The sequence below is a fragment of the Centropristis striata genome, chromosome 13, assembly GCF_030273125.1.
Source record: "Centropristis striata isolate RG_2023a ecotype Rhode Island chromosome 13, C.striata_1.0, whole genome shotgun sequence".
Taxonomy (NCBI): Eukaryota; Metazoa; Chordata; class Actinopteri; order Perciformes; family Serranidae; genus Centropristis; species Centropristis striata.
The window spans coordinates 20,581,295-20,609,105 of NC_081529.1; the positions used below are offsets into that span (position 1 = coordinate 20,581,295).

Consider the following 27,811-nt stretch of genomic DNA (forward strand, 5'->3'; position numbering starts at 1 on the left):
TGAGGCAGACTTTGCATCAAAAGGAAAGCAGTTAGTACCATCATTGAATGAGGGTTTTTTACAACTGGAACTCATTGACATTCAGTCATCAGATGACTTGCGACAGTCATTGCAGCAGGCAGGTTTTGAACAATTCTGGACCCATGTATTCATGCAAGAGAAAGTTCCACACTCAAGGGAGTGCACTATTTCTTCTGACAATGTTTGGCTCAACATACACTTGTGAGTCGTCATTCTCACACATGAAAACCCACAATCGCATATCCCTCACTGACCAGCACCTGCAACACTGCTTGCGCATTGCCCTGACAACATATACACCTGACTTCACTGCTCTTGCTTAGTCAAAAAAATGCCATTTCTCTCATTAGATGGCAAATGTTGGTAAACTACATGCGAGGTAACGGGCATGTTAGTCAAGCAAGTAATGAGGATTGATTTTTGAACAGTATGATTCAATTAACATGTTATTCACCTCATAATATGAATATTGAGGTGTCTGATGCAATTTCAATATATAGGCAGATAAGATAAAATTGTGAAGAACTAAGGGACTAGAGTGATTTTTTTCCCTCATGTTAGCAGGGTTATAATGGGTGAGGTGATTATTGTTGAAAGCAGTTTGAAATGTTTTGAAAGTGCCATGCAACATAACATGTTGTTATAAGATGTTATTAGAAGCATACTATGCAGTTTTGTTTTGTATTTGTTGGTGCACTTTGAATTGAAGTTGTTAATTAATTAAAATTGGAATTAAATACATAAATGTGTTATTATATTCTCCGGCCCCTTATTTCGCTTCAAATTAATGAACTGGCCCCCATTCCAAATTAATTGAACAGCCCTGCTATACATGGTAAATACTATATGTATAAAGCTAATTGCTAAAAGTGAAGTAACAAATAAAAAGTATAATGTGAGCACTGGAGGCTAAGATAACATAGCTGTATACTGAACAGGAAGTAAAGTGACGTGCAGTTTGTAAAACAGATATACGTCACACTATTGTGCAAGTGGTCCATTCTCTTTCATTCCTGATAGATCATAAAGATAGAGCAGTTTCAGCTCCTACTTGTGGGACCTGGCAAAAAGAGGTCAAAAGTTGTTTATTTATTCATAACTTCCCATCTGTTTGTTGCTGTGAAGCACATTTTGTGGCGACTGTCACTTCCCAAAACTGTTTCCTCCGCCCTGCATGCCATTTATCTCCACATGTCCTCAGCACTGAGCACTCCCCCTATATCTCTGCAAGATAGCGAGGTAATATAGTGGTTGGTGACTGGATATGGACGTGGTTATGTCACATTTAAACCATGCCCAAAAGAGCAATCTGACTCCATCTGTGCCACACAACATGGAGCAAATCCTGGTTTGTTAGAAAAATGTTTTAATCAGCAAAGGGAAGAAAACTGCTCCAGCATCAGTTTTTGGCTCTTGTAAACAAAGGTCATTCAAGGAGACTGGCAACATGGTGTGTGTAAATGTGTGTTGTTGTGTTCGGTCACCATGGGACACAAGCATCACACACTCCTCTTGCATTATGAAACATCACTCTCTCCCTCCCATGTCAGAAGTGATTTTTCTTTTGGAGTCTTCAGAGCCGTAGGGGAGACAACTTTTCCTTTTGTAAACCCAAATTGTGCATGAAAAAGTAGAAAATGGTGAACATTATCTCAGGCTTTGATACTGTACAACCCCCCTTTTTCTTTTTAGACTTTCTAAACCCAGCAGGCACGATGTGAGCAGCAGCGGCTCTTGTCAGTAACGTGAAGGTCGGCAAGATAGAACAAAGCACTTTCCATTAACTTTATAGTCAGTCATTTCTTCTATTTCCAGCCAGATCAAACATTAACATCCCCCGCGGTTCTCAGATTTGTCCTCACTTGATTGGAGACTTTTTTTTTTTTACCAGCGAGCTTTTGATAATGAGTCAGCTCACCTGTTAATGGGATTATTGCAGATTACCAGATTAAATAGGCTTTTCACACAGACAGAGCTGGAGGCTATTCTCCTCCCAGCAGGCTTTCATCACCTCAGCTGGAGTGGCGAGTGAGGTGAGAGAGCGGCGCCACAGGTCTGATATAAGAGGATGCGAGTGATGACACAATGGAATCAGAAGGAGAAAGCTGTTTTCTTCACAGTGCAGAAGCTGTCAGGACACTGTGTGTCTCTATTGTGTCAACGCAAACATGTCTTTATTTTCCGTGACGAGGCATTTGTGACGTAATCCAATCAGTTTAATAAGGTCTTGTCATCTTAAGAGTAACATATGAACTGTATCTGCAACTGAAACAATTAAAACAATATATTAAGTGTTTGCAATATTTATGGAATACAAAGAGATGAAAGAAAAACAAATTTGAAGTCATTGCTCTGTGAGGTTGCACTTGCTGTATTTACATGCTTACAATGTAATGTGTAATTAAGTGCTGCCGAGGCTGATGGGAATGTCATTTGTGCAAGTATTTGGTCATAAAAGCACTACACAAAGTGAATACAAAGTGAAATTTGGACCTGATAATAGTGCTAGATTTAAAGGTCAGTGGATCAAAGTTAATATAATTCATCCAATGTCTTTACTTAATTTCACAGCAATTGAGCCAAAACTTATAGATATTAAGATATTTTGATGAAGTAGTAAGAAGTCAACCTTTAGTCGGTCAGGTTCATCCTCTGGAGATCATGAATGTCATATAGCAATCCATCTTTTAGTTGATTATCCAGTCTGGACCAAAATAATGTACAGATAGATGACATTGCTCTTTAAAGAGATTTAGATAGTTAGATCTATAGAAAATACTATCAATGATAATAAGATATTTTGGCTAGGGAAATTGAATGTTCTGGTATGCATTTGGTATAAAACAAAGCACTAAACAAAGTAAAAACAAAGTGAAGTTTTGATCTGATTATGGCGGTAGATTTAAAGATCAGTGGATCAAAGTTATTATTAATCATCCTGAGGGGAATATGAATATGTTTTCTAAATTTCACAGCTAACAAGCCATTTTCAAGATATAATATAATAAAATTACTAAACAGTCAACCTCATAGTGGGCCAAAGGAAAAATCAGCAGGGTTCATCATCCTGGGACAATGAATGTCTTTACAAAATCATATAGCAATGCATCTTATAGTTGATAAATCAGCCTGAACTAAAATAAGGCATGCCATTCCTACATCCATGAAATGTTTAGCTTTTGTAACTGCTGTCTGTAAGACTGATCAACTTTAAAGATTCCAGTGTCTAAAATGTGATGATTTGCTGCTGTGAGATAGTAGGCTAAGTCTATATGGGCTTTTAACTGCTGGTCATCCAAAACAAGCATTCTGAAGATGTCAATGAGGATATTTAAAGCCATTAGATTTAAAAGTCAGTGGATCAAAGTTATTATAATCCATCCTGGTGGGAGCATGAATGTGTTTTCAAAGTTTCACAGCAACCGAGCCAACAGTTGCTGGGATATTTCAATAAAGAACTAAAAAGTCAACCTCATGGTGGGCCAAAGGAAAAGTATAGCAAAAAGAAATTGTATAGCATGCTATAGTTTTGACTGTTTAACTGTTTGTCTGTACGACTGTCCATCCATCCACTTTAGATGTCCGATGTTGTTAAATTGTGAGGATTTGCTGCTTTTCATTGTCTTTTGTGAGAGAAAGCTGAATATCTTTGGGTTTTGCACTGTTGGTCATACAAAACAAGCAAAATGAATATGTCTCCTTAGGCTTTAGGGGACTGTGATGGACATTTTTCAATGTTTTTGGACAGAACTTCCAACACAAAGTGTAGACAGTGGTTTGATTACAAGTTTTCAGTTACTTGGGGAATTGAAAAGAGGTTTGTTTTGGTTGTCTGAAGGTCAAATATTGAGCTATTGACTCTTTAATGAGATTTTTCCCTGAGCTAGATTCATAAAAAACACTGTATCTATGATAAAAAGACCCCTTTGCCTTGGAAAGTGAATGTTATCCCATGTTTCATTTTGAATTTGTGGAACTGTATGTTATGACTGTTGTCTTGTAAGCCCAAATGGACTGGGAACCATATGGTGCAGGGCACTAAAACAAACAAACAAATCAATCCATTAACAAAAAACTGCAAATATATAAATATGCATATACTGGTGTTGAAGTCACTGATCATGTTTCTCTCGTTTCCCTGCAGGCACATGCTGAATGTAACCTGGGAACACAACGACTTCTCCTTCAACAGTAACGGTTACCTGGTGAATCCAGCCATGATAATTATCACTTTGGACAGAGAGAGACTGTGGGACAAGGTGAGCTCCTCATGACACGGCAACGCTTATTTCACTCATACAGGCTTTTATCTGCAGAAAAGTTATTGTGAAGGAGAGTTGTGTGCACACTAAAGTCCCAGAATGAGAAAACAGAAGATTTCATCCATCACTGGTCTCTTTGTAAAGACTAGTTAAAAGAGTCAGAGCTCCACTAATACCAAAAAACTACTTAATGAAGGATCACTTCCTAATCACACATACCTCTTCATCTCATCAGAAAGATATTAAAGGGAAGCCCACGCTCACACACAAGTTGTCTGTAACTCTACAGCAGCATGCCGCCTCATTGATTTGTTTGGAGATTGAAAAATTAATTTTAACCCCGGGGGGCAGCCGTGATGTGGACATCAGACTGGAGGGACTTTTCCTCTCATCCTCCACTGCCTGAACAGAAAGAGTTTAGTTAAAACACCACGCTCAGTGTAAACAGCTGCAGGCGATTCAAAGTTAATTGTGTTAAATTTATGTTTCGGTTGCTTCTTCATATTAATTTCCAATATGTTATCAAGGCTCTGAGCTAATGCCAGGCTATTTGGAGGAGACAGAAGTGTGTGAATGAGCACAGCAGCTGGTCTAATGATGAATATCTGTGAGAAAAGAGGAGAACTGACTGGGCATTGTGGTGTATTTTCTGCAGTCAAAGTCATGCAGATTGGTCAGATTATTGTAAAATATAGGAGAGATTTGAATAGAAGAGGACAAGAGACCGTGGGAGCCAGTATTGTTGCACACAGTTTACATCAAATGCATTTAAGTGACTTTCCAAAATGTCAGCAGAACACAGAGTGCATCAGTGTGTTTCCTGTTTACACATCCTGTCACTCAGTGATACAACATTCACTCTCCACAGCACACCTGCTTGTCATTCACAAACTCTGTTGTTTCAACAAAGCCGTCATGTTGTTTTTGGCTGACTTTGCTGCGTGGCAGCTACCTGTCCGCTCCGCTGCAGAGCTCTGTGATCATCCAGGAGGCTGCATTCACCTGCCTGCTCACAGAAACACTGCAGCTTAAACATCAGGCAGGAATGATGTTCCTTAAGTAAACATTTAGATGGCTGAGAGCCTACACCTCGCCTTACTAGCAGACATACTGCTGCTTATTAGTACAACAGGTCAAACTGTTAATCTTCTACTGAAGAGTACTGCAAAATATATGATACCTGAGTTGCATGCAGGCCAACAACACGTTCATTTGCATGCATACCTCATAAAACTCCACTTCAAAACAAATTCAAACTATCATAGTTTGTTATCAAAGGTCACTATTTATGCAAACAAATCTAGTTTGTTTGTGAATCTGTTTAACTGTTTCGAGCTTCTACTAAAGATTGGTTTCATTATCCAAATTTATCACTAAAATAAATCATTAAGTCCATAAAAATATCTCAAAAATAGCATCACAAGTTCACAGAGTCCCAAGAAAAACCCTGGTATGTCTTGTTTTGTCATTACAAAACCCAGTCCAGTGCAAAGATATATGCAAAGATATTGCATATTCAATATTTTACAATGATATATGTATCCTACAGCAATCCCCACATTTTAAAAGCTTAAACCAGGAAACTGCTTGGTTAATCTAAAAACTAACTTTTTCACCTCCAACTTTGTGAAATTTAGAGATCTGTGCACGCTGTTGGACTCTAAAACAGTCTGCTAGTCTGCTTTATTCCATATCTATCGGATGCAAATTCCTGTTTTTTTATGCAAACAATTCTGCCCTGCACTTCTGGATGATGCAGTGAATAAAACAGTATGTGGCATAAACAATGGAGCTGGTATTAAATCACCTAACAACTGAAAGCATAAACAGGTTGCAGTTAAAAAGATGCTGATCACCTTCAAACTAAAGCTTTTCTTTCTCTCTTCTTCTGTATTCCTGATGAGATAAAAGCAGCTGTGGGTTTCACTCCTGTCCTGCTGCTGGATATGCACGTTGAAGGGCATTGTTCTCCCTGCAACACTCAGTTAATTAGGGAAGATTTGAACCATCTTTACAGTCTCGTCCTTTGTGCTATCAAAGACAAATAGGAAAGTTCGGCCCTGGGAACACTGTAGAAGTGTAACACAGTCTCCTCCACTTTTATGAGTCAAAAATAGGGATGCAGAGGGCTGGAACATGAAAACATGAATAACAAAAACATGACTGTTGAGTTAAATATTACCCATTCAAAAATGGGTAAAAAAGAAAAATTTGTGTCCTCATAAAGTGGTTGCTAACAAGACTCTAAATGATACCTACTGCTATCTGCTGCTAAGCTTATTGTGTGTGTGTGTATATATATACGCACATACTTTGCACTTTACTGCCTTTTTGCACTTCTTGTTAGATGTTAAACTGCATTTCGTTGTCTAAGTACCTGTACTCAATAAAGTTGAATCTAATATAATCTAAAAATCAAATGGAGTTGAGTGAGGGAAACATGGATTGGACATGCCACTGTCTTATGATCTTATGATTACTTGTTTGTTTGAGGTTTTGCTTGATCAGAAACACTTCATTCCTCACAGAGAGACTCGAGCTGGAAGTTGAAGCTGAACGTGTCCTCTCATTCACCCCCCTGACTGCAGCTCTCCTCCCCACCATGCTGACCTTTACATAAACCTTTTGTTGGAGGAAAGAAATGTTTTTCTCACTGCTTCAGAGCACAACATTGTGCTCATTTCAGAACATTTTTTTTGGTTGAGGCGATACTCTGTGCTTAACTTTCTGTTGCCTCTGGCGTCTTTTTCTCTCAGAGCTGAAAATCAATTCCATCTCCTGATTGCCTTTTTGCCAGCCTTCTTATTGTACACAGCCCGTCTGTGACGTTCATACATCACCTGTGTAGAACCCACCTCAGCCCGACACTGCAGTCCGACACCTCGTATTACACTGCTCACCTTTTGTATTTATTTAACTAAAATCACTTCAGTGCTCTTATCTAATGCTGCTGCAGTAATTTGCTACTTCCCAGAGTCATTATTCAGCCGGTTCTCAGACTTCCTCGCGGATCTTAAAGTCAAGGTAACTTGGGAAGATGGAGGGAGAGCGTGACAAAAGAGAGTAACGACAGACAGAAGCAGCCTGGGAGGAGGACGGGAAGTGTTCCTGTCATCGCTGTTATCTGGCAGGGTGATATACGGGACTGAAAAGCTGCCGTTCTCCGGCTGAAAACCCTGAAATTACAGACTCACCGACTGGTTAAAAAAAAAGTAATTGAAGTATTTTCCCAATGGATTTTTTTGTTATACACCAACTATTCTACTAGTGACTGACAGGACTGCATACTTTATTAAAACATGTAATTTAAATAAGCTCGACAATATGGTCTTCTATTTTGGGTCCTGACATCACTTTTAACCCTCTGAACCCCACCACCGCTTTCAGGATTGAAATGTATGTTTTCCTTAAATGATTGGCAAAAATACGGAGTTCATCATAGAAAGAAACTGTTATAACAGGCATTATTGTCAGATTTTTTACTTTCTGACGGTCCTTGACAGGATCATAGGAAAGTTTCCTTTATAAAATAGTGACCAAACCGAAGCTTAAAATGTTGATATTTGTGTCAGTATCTCTTCATTCTACATGTGTCATTTAAAATAAAGCGTTTGCACTAACCAGATCCTGTTAAAAACATTAAATTCTGCTCCTCAGAGACACTATGAAGACATGATTGATTCTGCTGAGATGAATGATCACATGACAAATATTCACTGAAAATCTGTTTACACAGAGCAGAGAGGAGAGGACAGGAGAGGCTGTTTACACAGAGCAGAGAGGAGAGGACAGGAGAGGAGAGGCTCGAAACATGGCAATATTACAATATGTACAATATGTGGAGAAAAATGATTTGTTCATTTTACATCTTTTTTTAGTCATTTAGTGTCTTCTTTGGTCATTTTGTGCCTTTTTGGTCATTTTACATCTTTTTGTGGTAATTCTGTGTTGTTGAATTGGTATTGCTTATACTTGTGGGCACTAGGAAATAATGTTTATATATAATTTCAATTTTATTCCAATTTAAAAAAAAAAGTAATTTATCAGAGAAATTCAACTTGAGTCTTTACTTTTTTTGTATGATTTCTGTCATTCTAACTGTGTTATTCTGCACAAATGCACGTTTGGGTTATTCCCACTTCTAGCAATGGTTGTGCTGATTCCACAGAGCTGCAGGACTTATAGGTTTATATAGATTTTATACATTGCAGTGAAATACAATGACACAATGAGTAAAATGTAAAAAGAGCAACAAAAAAACCACCCTGAAACAGCTCGTTGGGTTGCAGAGGGTTAATGTGAAACAAAACAGTGTGTTTTTTCCACGATGAATGAATAACAATGATGTTCCCAGTCGGAACAGCCACAGGGACATGATCTTTTTCATCTCTATATATTTCCCTGAAATCTGAAATTCTGATTGAGTTGACTGAAAGCCCACGAGTGGAGCAACAGACAAACAGTGCGACTGATCAATATGACAGCACAGAGGAATAACTGGAGAGCCCACAGAGAATCCAGATATTTGCTAATACTTTGAGTTTTTTTCATGTTATTGTGACGAGCTGCTGACGGCTGTGATCAGACAGGATTGTACAAACAGCACAGATTATGTGGGAGGAAAAACATTTTGTCCAGACTGACATTTTTTTTCAGCCCTCCAGGAAGTTAATAACATTTACAGCAGCACAGTGGAGTGAAATACATGTTACTCAGCTATACTACCTGTAGTATAGCAGAGTGTAATTGATCCTTTTGCAGAAAATAAGATAAATAAGAGAAAACAGCTCCTCTCGTCTCTGACTCTTCTGCTGGAAGTGTGACACATCCTTCCCCACGTGGTGAACATTTAGATTAAGCTTCCTGTCAACACTATAGATTATTTTATCGCAGTGACTGAGCTGATACAAGGTTATTGATTCATGAAAAAGGGAAACACATATATTCTGTGGATGATATTTAAACAGATTTATTGCATCTGCAGTAACAGGACAGAAGAGTTTAGACTATAGATTACAGAAAGTCACTTTTATTTAGTTTTCTGACCCGTTGTGGTTCAGTTTGCTGGTATGTATTAAAAAAAAAAAGGCTTTTAGTTGCAATCAAGATAAATCTTAATCTACTGATATAATGATATGAAACAAAGGGAAGATCCTGTCTTAACATGACAGAATCTTGCAGCGAAATATATAACTCAATGTCATTTTTTGTCATGATTGAGCATGTTTTTAGTAATTTAATTTAAAAGAAAAGTCTTTATGAGGCTCTTTGCCTTTGTATTCTCCTTACTCCATGTTTAAAACTATAACAAACATAAAATTAAACCACAGAAGAGTTGTTTTGCAACATTACAAATTAATTTTGCAGCAGCTTTACTCTCACATGTAAGCTTAAGTGTTGTAGAAATTTTTGTAAATATTGCTGTAAGGCTGTTCAATCACTGGTTTTTCGAAATCGCAAAATAAATTATTGAAAATTATATACATGCACAATAGACATTTTGACAATATATATGATTATATTATATATTAGACATATGTTATGTACTTTTGGAGCTCTTTAAATGTTTTGGCCAAGGTCTCTTTGTTCTAATTAAGAAAAATAAAATCTTAATCTATGGATAGAATTATATTAGTTTCAAACTTTGCTTCTACATCTTGTGGAAGACTCTTTCCTGTCTCCATGTGACAAAGTCCCGTTGCACAAAACCAGAAAAATATAAGCAACTGGCATTTTTTGTATCATTTTGACAAAACAAATATTGTTTTATTATATATTTCATGTACTTTTGGAGCTCTTTCCCCTGTTTTGGTCTCGGTCTCTTAGTTGTAGTTAAGATAAATCCTAATCTTTAGATAGAATGATAAGCAACAGACATTTTTTTGTATCATTTAGACCTCATATATCATTATAATATAGCTTTTGTGCACTTTTGAAGCTCTTTTGGTTGAAACTAGGCCTCCTAACACAAATCCAGGTCCAAAACTAAATGGCTTTGCCAAATTTGGTGAGGAAGCCCTTGACTCTGACCTGAACCTCCTCTGACACCCTTTGGGATGAAGTGAAACACAGACAGAGTGAGGTTTTATCACCCGGCATCACTAGTGCTCTCCTGGCTGCATGGGAGCAAATCCCTGTAGAAAAGGCTTCAAACATTTCATAGAAGAGTGGAGCAAATGAATGCCCACAGCTTTTACAACGTGTTCAGCAGCACACAGTGATGGCCATCGAGGCTTTGTTACTGTTTTACATCTGAAATGATCAAAGTGTTCAATATCCTCGAGAACCCAAACAGGAATTCCATTAATCTTGTGTGATCTGAAACTATGTGCAAAAAGCTAAAAAATAATAAGTACAAGTACAAGAACCAGCCACACATACACACACACACACACACACACAAGCACACGCACACACACACACACACACACAGAAAAGAGCTGAAAACTGGGACCAAAACATACAAACACACCCACACCACCTCCTCATACCGCTTTTGTTTTGTTTTATTGCCAAAGTTAAATTAAAAAACTGGGTTTTTTATCGACATTGAATGATTTAATTACTGTTTGTTAATTACTGCTTTGTAAATGGAAATCTTTAAATCCTTTTTATTTATTAATACGATTTCAGCCTTTAAATGCAACAGCGCCCGGCCTTTGCAACACTTATCATAAAATGTTTTTAAATATAATCCATTGAGGGGGACACTTTTGTTTGTGTCTAATAACATGATTAAAACTGAATGAAACTGCTTCTTATTACTCATTATAACTGTTTTCTGTATTAATCCAGGCAAAGCAGCTTTTAATAGTCCAGCCTGAATCAGCATTAAGTCAACAATCGGCTGGATGAGTTGCTGTTTCTGTCTAATTGGGGTCCGATTGGTCCTCTGCGGTCTTCGTTCCTTACAGTCGGCGGGTTTGTCGTCCTAAATAGGTCACGGCTTCTCCAAATAAATGTTTCATTTCAGATCTTGATTATGTATTCAGCCTGCCTGAACGCTCATTTCCCCCACAACATCCAATTAAAATTAGCTAACTGGTAATACAGCAGAGGGTGGAATTGCTTTGGTTGCATTAGATGTGTAATTACACTCTCTACATCCCCAGTGACCCAAAAATCAATTTCCTCTAAACTGTCTGCGAACTGAAACCCCGGGTGCACGTGCACAAATCACAAGGATGAGCGATAACGGCGCATACAGTCGGAGAATTGGGGACAACTGTATTAAGATCGGAGGCCGAGATACACCGTGTTCTTCGCTGGTTTCATTAGAGATAAATGTATGGTTATCATCATGCTGACTCATCCTTTTCTTCCAGGTGGGGACCTACGAGATGGGGATCCTGCAGATGAGGTACCCGGTGTGGCCGCGGTACGGCTCCTATTTGGAGCCGGTGTCGGACTACAGGCACCTGACGGTGGCCACGCTGGAGGAGCGGCCCTTTGTGATCGTGGAGGCGGTGGACCCGGTGACTGGCACGTGTGTGAGCAACACAGTGCCCTGCAGACGACAGTCCAACAAGACGGAGGCGTAAGTGAAGCTGAAACAGTCCGGAGACAACACACGACACAAACACTCAACAACACTAAATATACATGTGATCTGAGTTTAACACACCACATACTGGTGGCAGAGGCTACCCTAAACGGTGCCACCTGCCACCATTGGGAATTCATTCACACACTGATGAACGCAGCATCGGAAGCAATCTGGGGTTCAGTATCTTGCTCTACAATACTTCGACATGTAGGCTGCCATGGTCAGGGATCGAACCACCAACCCTCTGATCAGTATATGACCACTCTACCAACTGAGCCAGAGCAGCTTTATGTTTTAGACTTTCCTCCATCGCCCTCTTGGTGACGTAGTAGTAATGATTGGTGGTGAGATTAAATGGCGGTTGTCACACTCAGGAGGGAGGAAGGGAGGGAGGGAGGGAGGGAGGGAGGACTTTCACCAAGAGAACAGGGTTCTTGTCCCATGTGAAAAAAAAGTGAACAACTTTTTTACATAGCTTCACCCTCGTAACTACTTCACTTCCAGCATTTACATCATTTATTTACTGTTCAAACTGTCTTTTAGAACTCCTAACCAGGAAGCTTTTTGCCCTTCACCTTGGTCAGTGGTTTTGTAACTGAAATTCACTGAAACTGCAACCTTTTATACAACTGTGAACTGTACGAGTATGTATGATGACGTGTGTGCTATTTTTATAATGCTCCGATCTGCCCCGTGATTCACAAAACGATCATATGTGTCCAGCTGGTGCTGACAAACGGTCTATTCTGTCCTTTTTTTGGTCAATTTAAGTATTTTTGGTCATTTTATGTCTATTTTGGTCATTTTAAATCTTTTTGGTTATGTCTTCTTTGGTCATTTTATGTCTCTTTTTGGTCCTTTTGTCTTTTCTTGGTCATTTTATGTCTTTTTTTTTGGTCGTTGTGTGTATTTTTGGGCATTGGTCATGGCTGCTAAATGACATTTGTAGATTGTAGATTGTAGATTGATTGTCTTTTTTTGTCATTTTGTGTCTTTCGTCATTTTACGTCTTTTTTTTAAATCATTTTATGTCTCTATTTTGGTCATTTATGTTTTTTAGTTGATGCGATGGGATAAGACAAGATCCTCCCACAGCCATTGCATGTGAGATATGTGTATATAAAAGACAAGTCAGGTGGAACATTTCCTTTTGATGCCACGTAGCAAAGAAAAAAAACCTTATATTTTGGGCTTTCGAGATTCTGACGCCTTCCACTGCATCAGTTCTACCAGATCATCCCCTGTATGGACCAGCTTTAGTCAGAGACTTTATAACTCTGTACAGTCCAACATGTTAACATGAACATCTTAATTGATTTTGTATCTAACTTGAGAGAGCCATTAGGTATGAGATTAAGAGGCTCTTCCCCTGCCATTAGCCCAGGCATGACTTCTTATCACTCAGTGAGGTGAGCTGCTCATTAGGCTCCGTGGCCACAGTGTAATATCCCCAAGATCACCCTGTGACCCAATCAGGGAAATATATGTGCTGCATGGTGGAGTATCAATTAGATGGGACGATTAGGCCATGTCATCAATCCCGGACACCTAGAGACCAGTATTGGTGTTCATTAGTGTGGGAGAGAAGCACCGCCGTTATCCATTACTGACAATATCGTTAACGAGATGAGGGGAGCGGGACGAGGATCACGTCCCCTCGCTGTTATGGAGGACGCCGCTGGTGCTTTATCGCTGACGCTGACCACCGAATCGTCCCGCCGGGATAAAAAGTGCACAACTCCCCGTGTCGGACAATGGTGCTTTTTCATCGAGCTGAGAGGAAATAGGAGGCGGCAGCAGGTTAAGTCAATGAGACGTTCAAGGGAGCGATCAGCACTTTGGTCAGGTGGAGAAACACTGACCAATAAATGCTGCAGTGGAGGGTGAAGACGCTTCAACACCAACAGTCACACTGAAGACAGATCTCACAGTGAGAACAGGGCTGCTTCTACAGATTACTTTCATTTGTTGTTAATCCATGGATTGTTTTGTGATTAAATGGTTATATATTTAGGCTGTAAAATAAAGAAAATAGTAGAAATCCCCATAATAATCTCTTAAATAGGTTATTTTGTCCTCAAAAACTGTAATGCAATTTACAATGAGAAAGGCAACAAATTCTCACATATTAGAAGTTGGAACCAGAAAATGTTTTTCCAGGATACGTGACCTAAACGACTTATAGATTATTATACATTCCTGTTGAGTAATGTTTAACGTCTGTTGACCAATTTAGCCCTAATATATTTGAAAAAAATAAGTGAGGCCAAAGCATAAGCAAGGTCAGTTTCTTTAAACATTTTTGACAATGAAGTCATAGTTGCACATTATCTTGGACACAGGATTTTTAGGGTAAGAGGGTATTTATCCAAGTGGTTTAAAAATGCAGTACCACATCTGCCAATGTCATTTTTGATCAGGATCCCTTTTATTTGCTTATAAAAGGATTAAACTGAACAGCATATGTTACACTTGGTAGTGCTCTCTTGTGGACAAAATATTAAATGGGAACACTGTTTCCAAATTCTTTGGAATTTCTTGTTATCTATTGGTTGTCATGATACATCAGTGATATCAGCCAATCCATTTATCAGTCAGCATCTGTTGAAACCAAGTTGAGAAATCTTTTAAACACTGGGGTTTCCCTTCACCAACAGTACAGAAATACAAATAAAACATACAGATAAAAGACAAAGTAAATGAAAAAGTAAAAATGCTATTAAAATGACCCAAAACTAAACCTTAAAACAGTTGCAGGCAAGTCTGCAATCAAGCTATGAAATTGACAAAATCTTCTGGGCATAAATTGAAGATTATTCCAGGTCGCGGAGCATTAAAACAAAAGTCACTTCCCTGACTTTGCTCTCTAATCCTGGCTACAGGGTCACCTTTCCTTTCTCCACTACTCAGACTGTTATCAGAGCTTTGTGAACGGGATTTGTTGGATCCTGCAGGTTCTCCATTTCAGTCCTTCGACCCCCTTCAATCCCAAACTCCTGGCCAGCCCTGCAGACCATCTGTGTAGCTCCCTCACCGGTCCTCAGAGAGGCCTGACAAACAGCCATGAGTGCCCAAAGCAGTTAAAACGAGCTCTTCTCATTGAGGAGTACATGTTCTCCTGCAGGATCAGAAGCGCCTTAGTGCTGCAGGCAGACTCTCTTCTCTCTCAGAGATTAATTCACAAGTGATGCCCTGGTGAAGAGTGGTATTGACCTGGGAAGATAATGTCATCATGTATTAAGTGTGTTCAATGGGAGCTAGATCATAAGTTGATTTAATTAAAGTCGAGACTGAGAGCAATGCTCGATGAGCTCCCAGGAGCCTTGGAGCAGCAGGACTGGCACACAGCAGCAGAGAGCTGCACATCAGAGCTGCTGTCTGGAAACTGGAGTCAATTTAAATTATGTGATGATGTCAGGATAGCTGGCTACTTTTGAGCCTGCATCATGAAGTGATTACCCAACAGGTCTACCAGGGACAAGGGGTCTGTTGGGTCCTGGCATAGACTGTATAAATAAGGGATGTAGTCACCGTGACGACACCCGTTGGTTGTGGCCCGTTGGAAGCATCGAGTTCATCGTTTCACTCGTCGCCATCTTGTGTCGGTATCTGGTTTCCGATACAGGGAGCAGACCATATTTGGACTGTGGAGGAGCGAGAGGGATCTGACCACACTGACTACACGTCTCTCTACACCTCAACCTGACTGATTCATGTTAGCATTAACTGGAGGATTAACTGGGATGTTAGTTTTGGTGAGCAAAAAACAAAACAAAATGTATGTTACTTACCTAAGAAAAATGAACAGCGACTCCTTGGAGTGTCTGTTAGTCCAACCAAACGCTGAACAAGACATCAACTTTATTGACACGTTCCCATGGATACGCATTGTTCTGCTTCTCTCCTGATGATGGCTCGCCTTGTTAGTGACCTGTCAATCAAAGATAGCCACGCCCCAAATCATACGATTCTTTATATTCTATTTTCTTCTAAATGGGGCCATTATTAGAACTATTAACATCAGATTATCTTGAAGAAGATTTTTTACTAGTGATTGAGACCATAGTGTTGTCCTTAAAAACATTTTCTGAGGCAATAAATCATGTGAGAAGTTTCCTCATTTTGTATTGAAATGAATGGACCTAAATGCTTCTCCACTGCTGGAATTTTCGGTAGAACGCAGCTTGAGGCACTCCCTCCTCAGACCCAGAGGTTGCCGCCTGGGCCCTGGTCAGAGATTGTGCAACAAGATCTTGCACGTAAATGACAGAATAGGTCCTTTGTCAATACCACCAATGATGACACATATGAGTGTAAAAAAGGTGCAGTTTCTGTGAATAGGCTACAAAACCACTGACCTAGATTTAGGGCAAAAAAGTTCCTGGTTAGGTGTTATAAAAGACAGTTTAAACAGGAAATAAATTATGTTAGTCCTGGTGAAACTGAAGTAGTTACGAGAGCCAACATCACTACCGGAAGTGACATAGTTGTCTCTACTGTGAGTGAAATGAAAACCCCAAAAGTCTGACATTAACAGAAAAGCTTTAAACAAAAAGGAAGCAAGTACGACACCGTCAACAAAGTGCTTTACTCATCAGATTTTAAGAAGGATTAGTTTAGGTTCAGTATCACCACCAAGCAATGTGGTCCCTTCATACCTGATTATCAAAAATATGCACCTAATTACAGAAAGAAGGTACAGAGAGGAGTTTTGTACTTTTCATTCAGCCTATATATACCACTTGAAAAAATGTTTATTATGCCATGTTGGTATCATTTTCTTCAGCACAACCTCACCTATATGAACTGATCATTATTTTTTTCTCTTTGACTTACTGGATCAACATTTTGAACACAAAAAAACACACACAAGAAACAAAATCTGAGGTAAACTGAGAACATCTAGTTCTATGTTTTTATACTAAATATATTTGAGCTTATCTCCGGTTTTACTCGGCCTATCATCAAACAGAAACTGGCACGGAGTTTCAAGCCAGAACTTTAGAGGGAAGCTGACGACAGGAAACACACTAAAGAAGTAATGTGATTTGAAGAACATTGTCCAACTATGGGTCATTATTTCATAATCCATTGCTGCATTTCCGCGTGCATTACCTGCAAATTTTAATTAAAGAGATATGTTCCTCCTCAGATTGCTTCACTTCATGAGTTCTCTGAGGCTTAAAGACATAAAACTCTCCACAAAACAGAAGCACTTAACTTACATCTGCTGCAGCAGAACGTCCAACAGCTTTCAGGTATAAATTTGCGTGACCCTCATTAAAGAGCATGACACAGAAAAGAGGGGGGACCACGTGGTTCAGATGCATCCAGCGGGAAAAATTTGTTGCATGTCAGTCCTGCTCACTCTCTCCTCTTATATCCTGTCAAAAAACCTAAAAACCTCAAGCACCACATGTATGTATATTTCAAACGAAAAAAGTTCTTTACTTGAACACAATTTGGTGAGAATAAACCAACGACTTTATCATTTTGAGCAGCAGAAATGTTTCTGTTATTTTAATAATTTTCTGACCCGTTCTGGCCTCAGCAGTCAGGAACAGTTTCATTTTCTTTAAATTAAGCAAATCTACAACAGCACATGTGGGCCTCCTGATTCGATCCAGGTCAACAAAAGTCACCTGGTGCAGCACTACAGCTTGTTTAAGAGCTGAATATTTCAGTGAGAGCGCAGTCTTTACATTTTCTTGCGAGGGGACACAGATGGCCTCTGACATTCTCATACACACACACACACACACACACAGTGTAATAACACACACTCCTGTCTGTCAACATCCATAAAGCATCTTCCAAATCTTTCTCAAAGAATTTCTGCACAGTTCAAAATGTGTATACAATAATTACACACACATTTGCATCAATTCCCAAAGACCGGTTTTAAAGCCAACTTAAAGCTCTGTGTTGAACCCTGGCAGCTGGCGAGCCGGGGGATGTTGGGACCTGTGTGTTTACTGGCGGTCTGCTGTGGCAGCCTTGTTTTCCTCCAAAGTGTTCATTTGTTTTGGTTTGTTGTGGCTCGGCTGTGCCGCCTCGCCTGCTCATCTCATTGCCTCCTGGTCCTGATGTGTGGGTGCAGAGTCCATTAGACTGAAGGTCTGGGGGAGGTCAGGGGTGACGTGTCATTAGTGCTCTCTGCAGCGAGCCCACGGCTCACTAGTTTTGCCGCCGCCGCATCATCTCGTGAGCTACAGAGGTACGGCTGTTATGGTTTCTGTGAAAGCAAATAAACGTTTGATGCTGCAGCATCATAACCTCTCTGTGGATAAAGAAAATGGCCCGTCAAGTTAAAACCAGCCTGCCAAACTGAGGAAAGGAGACACTCTGACACTTTAAGAGTTCAGAAAAGACCCACACACACACACACACTGGGCTCTTCTAGTTGCAGTGGCCTGTAGTAGTGTTAAGCTACAAGTAATTATTTGGTATGACTGATATTGATTTTACTATGAACACACATTATTCTAATGTTATGAATCACTACCTGCTCACTCAGTAGAAGCACGTGGACAAAACCTGCCATCACTGCAGATTTTAACGTTTTCAAATGTCATTTGGATCAAATATTCACGCGAAAAAAAGTTTTTTCTATTCTGATTTGGGTGTCAGACTGACCAATATAAGCCTGGTAATGGCCCAACCCAGTTATCATCTAAAAAAGACAAAAATATATCACGTAGCCTGGTCTGAGCATTAATCATTCACATGACAGAAAAATAAGGAGCATCAGCATGTTTGGGCTTCACATCAGTCAGTCCTGTTCATCACAGAACTGACGGGGCCATTAGAGTGATGGAGCTGGTGCAAATGTCTTAAGTACTCTGATCGAGCAACTGAAGCAGGACAAGAAATGTCTCGAGAACTCCCAGAGGAGGTAGATAGGGCTATCATAATGTGAGATTCACAGTTATTGTCAGAGAAAATATCACAGTTTCACAAGGTCTCCCGATTGTCATTCAGGGATTTTCTTAATTTATGGAATTCATTTTAATAATTAGCTCTATCTATGTCGAGAGGGGGAAAAAGAGGCAGATAGCAGCATGTTTCAGTTTTTTAATGACTCGAACGTAACAAATATCAGTTTTCTGTCGGGGTTAAAGAGAGACTTCCCTTCTCGCTGCAGTGCACAGAGCTCACGTCATCCGACAATGGCGGCGTTTTTTTACCAGTTGCAGAGCACCAAAATCGGATATCCATCACGTACAACAAATCTGGTCAGTTTGTAGATATCTAAAATGCTCCAACACGGCCGATTTAAAGCCCTTTTAGCAAAAATAAGGCTGGAATTTCAGTTCTGACATTTTACAGCTCTTCTCAAAGCTTCAGCTGAGTCACACAACTCTGTCAAACTAAAAACAAACAGAAACACACACACGTGTTACATGACTCGCTCGAGATGAAATTTCAATGCACACACAAATGCGTCTCACTGGATTCACAGGTCAACAATGCAGGAATCAGGACACCATAGACATAGCTTCTACACTTTTAATAGTTGTGAAACCATTATTGTGGCAAATACCTCCTACCCCTGACATCCCTAGAGGAAGGCAGTCGCAGGAGGATTTTGTGGCAACTTCAACCACTTGGCTGCTAAGGACATGCCCCCGACAGGCCGTCAAGTTACTGTTAGGATGCAGTCTTTGCCATCCTGCCCAGCATGTTTTCATAAGCTAAGCGTAAACTTTATACTTAGGTGTGCGTGTTTTTGAGGAACAAGACTAAGAGTAAGATGTTTACAGGCTGACCATGTAAGCTGACCACACTGAAGAAATATATTATGTCAACTTGACCATGTAAGCACCATGTTAAGCAACCTGCAATATACCAAAATAACTGACACTGTGCCACGACGAGTATTTAATACGTTTCAGTCTCTGTGACCTTTTTTATTCATTCTTAAGCATGCCAGAACTGAATGCATTGAACTCCATTTCTTCGACCATCTGCTCCTTTCAACCACATCTGGAAAAACGTATCATATCAGTCCAACAGCTGTCCCATTTAAGCCCCTTTGGAGATGTCAACAAAACACATTAGAAGGACGGTGCCCACCTGAAGACCCCAGTGAAGCATATACCTTTGAAACACCACTCAAGGAATGATTGCCTTTGACAATACGAGACTGTAAAACTAAGACCTATGAGCTGAAATGTTTGGAAATTCAGTTGTTTCCAGTTTGAGATACTTATTTAAGCGCATTACACCTTCATGTTAACATGTAAAGGTGACAATGGTGAAAATGTAGTTGGGAATGGAAAACAAATTAGCAAATATGATGCCAGGCTTTAGGTTAATTAATCCATCAGTCAGTCCATTAAATGAAAACTCATGTAACAGTAAATGTGTTTGCGTGATAAACTTCTTCTCTAAAATGGAGCTCAGGATGTTTCCCAGAGCTCCAGACTCGACTGTCTCCTGCCCTCTTCCTGACTCACTTCTCTGGCGTTATCCTGTTAGTGTGAAACTGAAGGACATTCTCATCGCCACGTTCCCGGTAATCCTGCTGATAAGTAAGGGGAATTGATTTCAACCCTTACGTCAGCCTCTTTTACTTGGCTGAAAGTGTGTGTTTAGCTGGTGAACATCAGTACTGTATGTGATCGTCGTCTCTGTCAGGGTCACTCAGATGGCTCAGCATGTGGTTGGTGTTACACAGGCGTGTGTCCTCATTAAAACGGTTTAGCATACTGGAGTCCACACCACATCCAAGTCTGGGTCAAACTGTGGTGTTTGGAAGGGAGGGATGATGTGGGGAAACAGCTGGAAGATATATACTTCCAGCATATACAGTAACTACAAGAGGGTCAGGGCCAGGTAGGAGGAAAAAACGTCATAGGGTAGACTGCAAGCTGATTTTTCTCAATATTTGACAAAAAATTCACACAAATTACATAAAAGCAGCAAAACAATAGTTGTAGCAGCTTCTACCAAGAATATCTAATTTATGTGTTGGGGGATTTTAGTTCTACTACACCTTAAATATTGTGGTTATTGCTCAATTTATGACATTGATGAAAATCAAGTTGTAGCTGCAGTAACTGTTGGATAGAAAATAATGTTCCTCTGATGACTTATTGAGACGGAAACAACCAATCTGTGGAGATCTTTACAACTGAACTCAAAAAGTGACTTTTTTTCTCGTCATTCGTCATTATCGTCATTACAACTTAATTATTGACTTTATTCTCATCACTTCGACTTTATTCTTGACTTTATACTTGTCTTTTCGACTTTATTCTTGACTTTATACTTGTCTTTTCGACTTTATTCTTGACTTTATTCTGGACATTTAAACTTTATTCTCAACATTTTGACTTTATTCTTGACTTTATTCTTGACATTTTGACTTTATTCTTGACTTTATTCTTGACATTTTGACTTTATTCTCGACATTTTTTGACTTTGTTCTTGACTTTAGTCTTGACATTTAGACTTTATTCTTGACATTATTCTCGACATTTTGACTTTGTTCTTGACTTTATTCTTGACATTTTGACTTTATTCTTGCATTTAGACTATTCTCACCATTTTGACTTTGTTCTTGACTTTATTCTTGACTTTATTCTCGACCTTTATTCTTAAAATTTTGACTTTATTCTTGACTTTATTCTTGACATTTTGACTTTACTCTTGACTTTATTCTTGACATTTTGACTTTATTCTTGCATTTAGACTTTATTCTCACCATTTTTACTTTATTCTTGACTTTATGATCGACTTTTTTCTCAACATTTTGACTTTATTATTGACTTTATTCTTGACATTATTCTCGACATTTTGACTTTGTTCTTGACTTTATTCGTGACTTTCACCATATTTTGACTTTATTCACATTTTGACTTTGTTCTTGACTTTATTCTTGACTTTAATTTCAACATTTTGACTTTGTTCTTGACTCTATTCTTGACTTCATTCTCGACATTTTGACTTTGTTCTTGACTTTATTCTCGACATTTAGACTTTATTCTCAACATTTTGACTTTATTTTTTACTTTATTCTCGACATTTTGACTTTATTTTTGACATTTTGACTTTGTTCTTGACTTTATTCTCGCCTTTTTGACTTTATTCTTGACATTTTGACTTTATTGACTTTATTCTTGACATTTTGACTTTGTTATTGACTTTATTCTTTACATTTTGACTTTATTTTGACATTTTGACTTTGTTATTGACTTTATTCTCGACATTTAGACTTTATTCAGGTCACTTTGAACTTATTCCCGTCTTTGCGTTTTTAGTGGATATTAACCAAATGTGTTTTTTGCTACTCCAGCGAACTGAGTACCAACAAATCAAAATTCATATAAAAAGACATTTTCATCAACACTGGTGAATTTTGTTACATTGCCAAACTCTAGTTTACACTGAACCAGAATAGAAAATGTAAATGAGCTGCTCAGTAACTCACAGTCCGACAGTAAACAGCTGAACTACACTGAGCACTGAACCTTTGATTGGGCGTGACATGCTGAGGTTGTAACTTCTCCTCAGGTAACAATTTCAGACTGAACAGTCCAAACAGCAATGAGTTTCACTCCTGTCTGCCATTGTTTGTTTGTGATTAATTTATGTCGGATTTGTTTTGGTCCGCCCAGCTGTCCGTCCATCTGCTGGGGCCGTGACATCATGCACACGCCTGTGGAGCCGCTCCAACTGTCCCTCCTGCAACACCCCCCCCCCCCCCCCCCCAAATTATCTGACATCAGAGCTGGTCTCTCCTCTCAAGCCGGCTCCATAACCTGCTTCACGTTTCAGTTTAAGTCCCTCCTTCCTTCTCATTCATGCAATAAGGGTATGAGGAAAAATAGAAACCCCTGCAAGTTCTTTATGTTTAATATGATTTAACATTGACCGTTTCTGTGGCTTATAGTAGAGTTTTGCATAAAAAATGATAAATTCTTGTATATGCTGATAACTGAAATACTGTATCAGCACTAAAAATTAATCAGAATAAAGCAGTTACGATGATCTGGATAAACTGCTGGTGAACCCACATCATCAGATTAGTGAGTAAAATGTTATCATTGCTTATAGAATAATTAATTATAGAATAATTAGTTATGTGTTAGAGCTGCAGGATAAATATTTATTTCTGTTTATTTATCATCACTGCCATATCAACTTGCATGATAAATCACCAAAGACTGGGAAACTGTACTCAGGGATTTTTACAAAAGTGCACTTTAAAATCATCATTTTTATGCCTTTCTGTTCATTTAAATGTTTGTTCCATTAAACAATGTTGAAGAAAACTGAAAACAGCAGAAATGAAGTACACTTTAATATCTGCTTAAATCACAAGTAACATAGTTTTCACCACTGAAGGATAAATATTTATTTAGGTTTATTTATCATCACTGCAAGGTCAACTTGCATGATAAACATATCACCACAGAGTTTTAATTTTTTTTAAGTTTCGGTTGAAAATTGCACTTTAAAATCATTGTTTTTTTAATTGGAGACTTTTCTGTTTACTGCACTTTCTGCAGTTTGTTCCATAAAATAACGTTGAATTTATTTTATTTTATTTAATGTGAATGCAACAAGCAATTTCTTGTATTTTAGCAGTTGACTGAAATGCACTGAAAAACTGAGTGCACTTTCATTTCGGTTTATATCACAATTAATATAGTTTTCACCATATCCAACAACATTATTACATATTTTCTTTATATTGTGCAGCCAATCATGAATAAAGAACAAAATGAAAGCCAAAACTATATTAAAAAAAGACATGTTTAACCAGAATTACTCTTTAATTATGATAGTAATTACTGCAGAGCTACTGTATTGTATTGCATTATATATTATTATTATTATATATACAGTTGCTATAAACTTGCAGCGCTCTTTTGTTTTGCCAGAAGATGCATGTTTGTTGTCTGTTGAAAGTTATAATTTCTCTTTTCTGCAAATATCAACCCTCGTAAATATTGCTCAATATTTCACATTATCGTATTTTCAAATATGACTTTTGATTATACTGGTATCTCCATATCATCCAAATAATGTAATGGATATAATAATTGGTAATTTTCCTTCCATTGATAATGTATAATGAGAGTTTAATGGCGTCATCTATAACAATGAGAACTGAGCAGTCTGGGTCAACAGAAACCTGCAACATAAAAAAACGGGTTCTCACAGAGACGCTGAGCTCCATCTGAAGTGTTTCTGTTGTTCATCAGTCTCTGTCTTTCTTTCAGTATCGTGGGTCACACTGAGCCATACACCAAGCTGTGCTGTAAAGGCTTCTGCATAGACATCCTGAAGAAGTTGTCCCGCACCATCAAGTTCTCCTACGACCTCTACCTGGTCACCAACGGCAAGCACGGCAAGCTGGTCCGAGGCATCTGGAACGGGATGATCGGAGAGGTGAGAAGCTCCAGCTGCAGTCCTGCTTCTCTCCTCAGATATGATACAGAGTGTTAGTGCAGGAGGGAAATATTCAGTGCCAAAATGCAAAACATAATCTACAATTTCATGGAAGGAACTCTGTAGGATACTTAAGATGTTTAATCAGTGATAAAAAGGTCAGATTTCACTCTGTTGCAGCTGGTTCTTGCGGTGTCTTGCATGTCCGACTGAATGTACTTTAATATTCCTTAAGATTCCATCGAAGTCCATCATCAGTCATCAATCATTCCTGAAATCGGAGTTATTAAAGGACGGTTTCACTGCTTCTAATAGAAACAGGTTTCTTTGGGGTCTTCAGGAGTTTAGTGGTGCACTTTCAGAAAGTTTGTGGAGCTTGTTAAAGATGCATTTCAAAAAAGCAGCGTAGTCTTAGATATCCTTACTTTTTGTCTCTAAAATGGGCCAAACTAAAAAAACACTGGGTCCTTTGTTATAAAGCAGCTCCACAGCTTAATTTTTTAGACTTCCTGCAGAGTTAACACCAAGATATGTTTTGGCCATTTTTAAGGCTTTATTGACAGTGGATAGTGAAGGGGGGAAGAGAGAGGGGAGGGCATGCGAGAAAGGGCGCGAGTACAAGGCCTCTATGGTATGCGCTCTACGAGGTGTGCCACCGGACGCCCCAGAGTTAACACCTTTTAAACTTAATCTAAGACATAAAATGACCAAAAGAAGACGTAAAAGGACAAAAAAAAACATAAAATTACCAAAAGAAGACGTGAAATGACCAAAAAGATGACATAAAATGACAAAAAAAAGATGCAAAATGACAAATAGACATGAAATAACCCAAAAAATTACATAAAATGACGTAAATTATAAAAAAAGCGTAAAGTGATCACAAGACTCAAAATCACTCAAAATTACCAAAAAAAAACACAAAATTAACAAAAAAATACATAAAATGACAAATAGATGTGAAATGACCCCAAAAATTACGTAAAATGACCAAAAAAGATGTAAAATTACAACTACAAAAAAGATGTAAAGTGGTCAAAAAAGACTCACAAAGAGACACAAAATTACCAAAAGAATACATAAAATGACTTAAGAAGCATTAGAGCAAAAGAAAAAAACATGCTAATATCCACTTATTTTACTTCTCCTGTTTGAAACTTTAATGATTTGGCTCGTCCATATAAAAAGGGCAACTCTTTAACTTGATTTTGGTAGATTTTTCTTGTTTATTGCCTTTGTATGTGGACAGAGTTAAACCTATTGATATATATATTGTGTGTTATTAAATTCAGAAAACAGTTTTTTTTCAGTATCAGTTCCTGTGGTTATGAGTGAAACACTGTGTGATAGATATAAGTAAAATCAGAGTGAAAGTCTCAGACAAAAGACTTCTTTTTGCTTTGGTTAAAAAATATTTAATAAAAAGGGGAAAAAAGCCATTTTGAAGTCAAGATTAATGACTACATGAACAGGAGCCAAGGACGGAGGAGGAGGAGAAGGAAGAGGAAGAGGAGGAGGAGGAGGAGAAAGAGAGGAAGAGAAAGAGGAGGAGCAGGAGAAGGAAGAGGAGCAGGAGTATGAGGAGGCAGAAGAGAAGCAGGAGGAGGAGACGCAGGAGCAGGAGGAGGAGGGGGAAGGAGGAGAGAGAGAGAGAGAGAGAGAGAGAGAGGAGGAAGAGGAGGAGGAGAGAGAGAGAGGAGGAAGAGGAAGAGGAGGAGGGGGTGGGAGGAGGAGCAGGATGAGGGAGAGGATGAGTAGGAGGAGGGAGAGAGAGGAGGAGGAGGATGAAGAGGAGTAGGAGGAGTAGGAAGGGGGAGAGAGAGAGGAAGAGGAGGAGGATAAGGAAGAAGAGGAGGGGCGGGGGGAGGAGGAGAGAAATAGAGAGAGAGGAAGGAGGAGGAGCAGGAGGGGGGTGAAGAGCAGGAGGAAGAGGAGGAGAAAGAGGAGGAGCAGGAAGAGGAGCAGGAGGAGGAGAAAGAAGAGGAGGATGAGAGAGAAAGAGGAGGAGAAGGAGGAGAGAGAAAGAAGAGGAGAGAGAAAGAGGAGGAGGAGGAGGAGCAGGAGGTGTCCTTGTGAATAATCTGTGTCCAGCCCTCTGCTCACGGAGCTGGATGATACAACATCTCTCGGCCTGTTTTTTCTCTGTTTTCAGAAACATGAAGGCTGTTGTGCTCAATGAGGCGTCTCCTTCCATAGGAGAGCTAATGGCTTGCATGAGGCGGAGTGTCTGGACTGTAAATCTAGCCGCTCTGCCTCAGTATGATGAACAGAGGTGTGCTGTGGCAGAGAGAGGCTGGAGCAGCAGTCAGGGGCTTCTCAACTGCACAGGGAGGTTAGAGAAAAGGACAGAAAAGGCTGGAAACATGGCAATACTTCAATATGTACAATATGTGGAGAAAAATGTTTTGGTCACTTTGTCTTTTTGGTTAGTCACTTCTTTTTTTGGTCATCTTACATCTTTTTTATCGTTTTACAACTTTTTTGGTCATTTCGTGTCTTTTAGGTTATTTTGTCTTTTTTGAGTCATTGTGTTTTTTTTTGTTTCATTCATGAAACTTGGAACCTGGAAAAGTATTTATACATGAATTCCATTTTATTCCATCACTTCCTTTTCCCCGGAGCCCCAGTGACCTTTAGCCTGCAGTCATTAATTCCACTTCCTGCTCGCCGTATTTTTGCCAGGAGACGCCTTATGCAATGGCATTATGCTATATGCTGAAATACCTTTAAATGCATTAGAGATGGATTAGATGGTGGAACATGCATCACTTCTGCTGCAGCCACGTCACAGCTGAATCGCTTTATTTATAGACAAACATCATAATTTCTCATTTATCACGTTGTCACAATGCCATCAGCATAGGTTGCTGATGTAGGTGACTTTTTAATTTGCCAGAACATAGAACATGTTAATGACAAATGCAGATTCAGAGATCAAACTGGATTAACCCTCCGAACCCCAGCTGTTTCAGGGTGTTTTTTGGGCTTTTTTACATTTAACTCATTGTGTCCTTGTATCGCAGAGCAATATATAAAATGTATATAAATCTGTAAGTCCTGAAGCTCTATGGAATCAGCACAAGCATGGCTAGGAGTGGGAACAACTCAAACATGTCTTTGTGCAGAATGACACAGAATGACAGAAATCAGAAAAAAAGAAAAGTTGAATTTCTCTTATCATTTTTTAAAGATTGGAATAAAATAGAATTTATATATAAACACAACACACAAGTGTTGCATGTGTCACAAATGTAAAAAAAACAACAACACAAAAATAGCAAAAAAAAACAATAAAATGACCAAAAAAATTACCAAAAAAGACCAAAAAAAATACAAAAATACAAAAACAAAAAACACGTAAAATTACCAAATGGAACACAAAATGACCCAAAAAAAAGATGTAGAACAGTTTTCTCCACATATTGTACATATTGAAGAGTTGTCATGTTTCCAGCCTCTCCTGTCCTCTCCTCTCAACTCTGTGTAAACAGATTTTCAGTGAATATTTGTCACGTGACTGTTGGTCTCAGCAGAATCAATCATGTCTTCACAGTGTCTCTGAGGAGCAGAATTTAATGTT

General features: G+C 38.9%; 1 protein-coding gene across 1 annotated transcript in view; it reads left to right on the forward strand.

Moving 5' to 3' along the window:
• The window catches only part of grin2ca (glutamate receptor, ionotropic, N-methyl D-aspartate 2Ca), an 87,859-nt gene that overhangs the window by 44,147 nt on the left and 15,901 nt on the right, over positions 1-27,811 (forward strand). Inside the window, exons 4-6 of the mRNA XM_059347943.1 lie at positions 4,166-4,280; positions 11,609-11,820; positions 24,063-24,231. Coding sequence (XP_059203926.1) covers positions 4,166-4,280; positions 11,609-11,820; positions 24,063-24,231 — 496 coding nt within the window. The remainder of the gene's footprint in view (positions 1-4,165; positions 4,281-11,608; positions 11,821-24,062; positions 24,232-27,811) is intronic.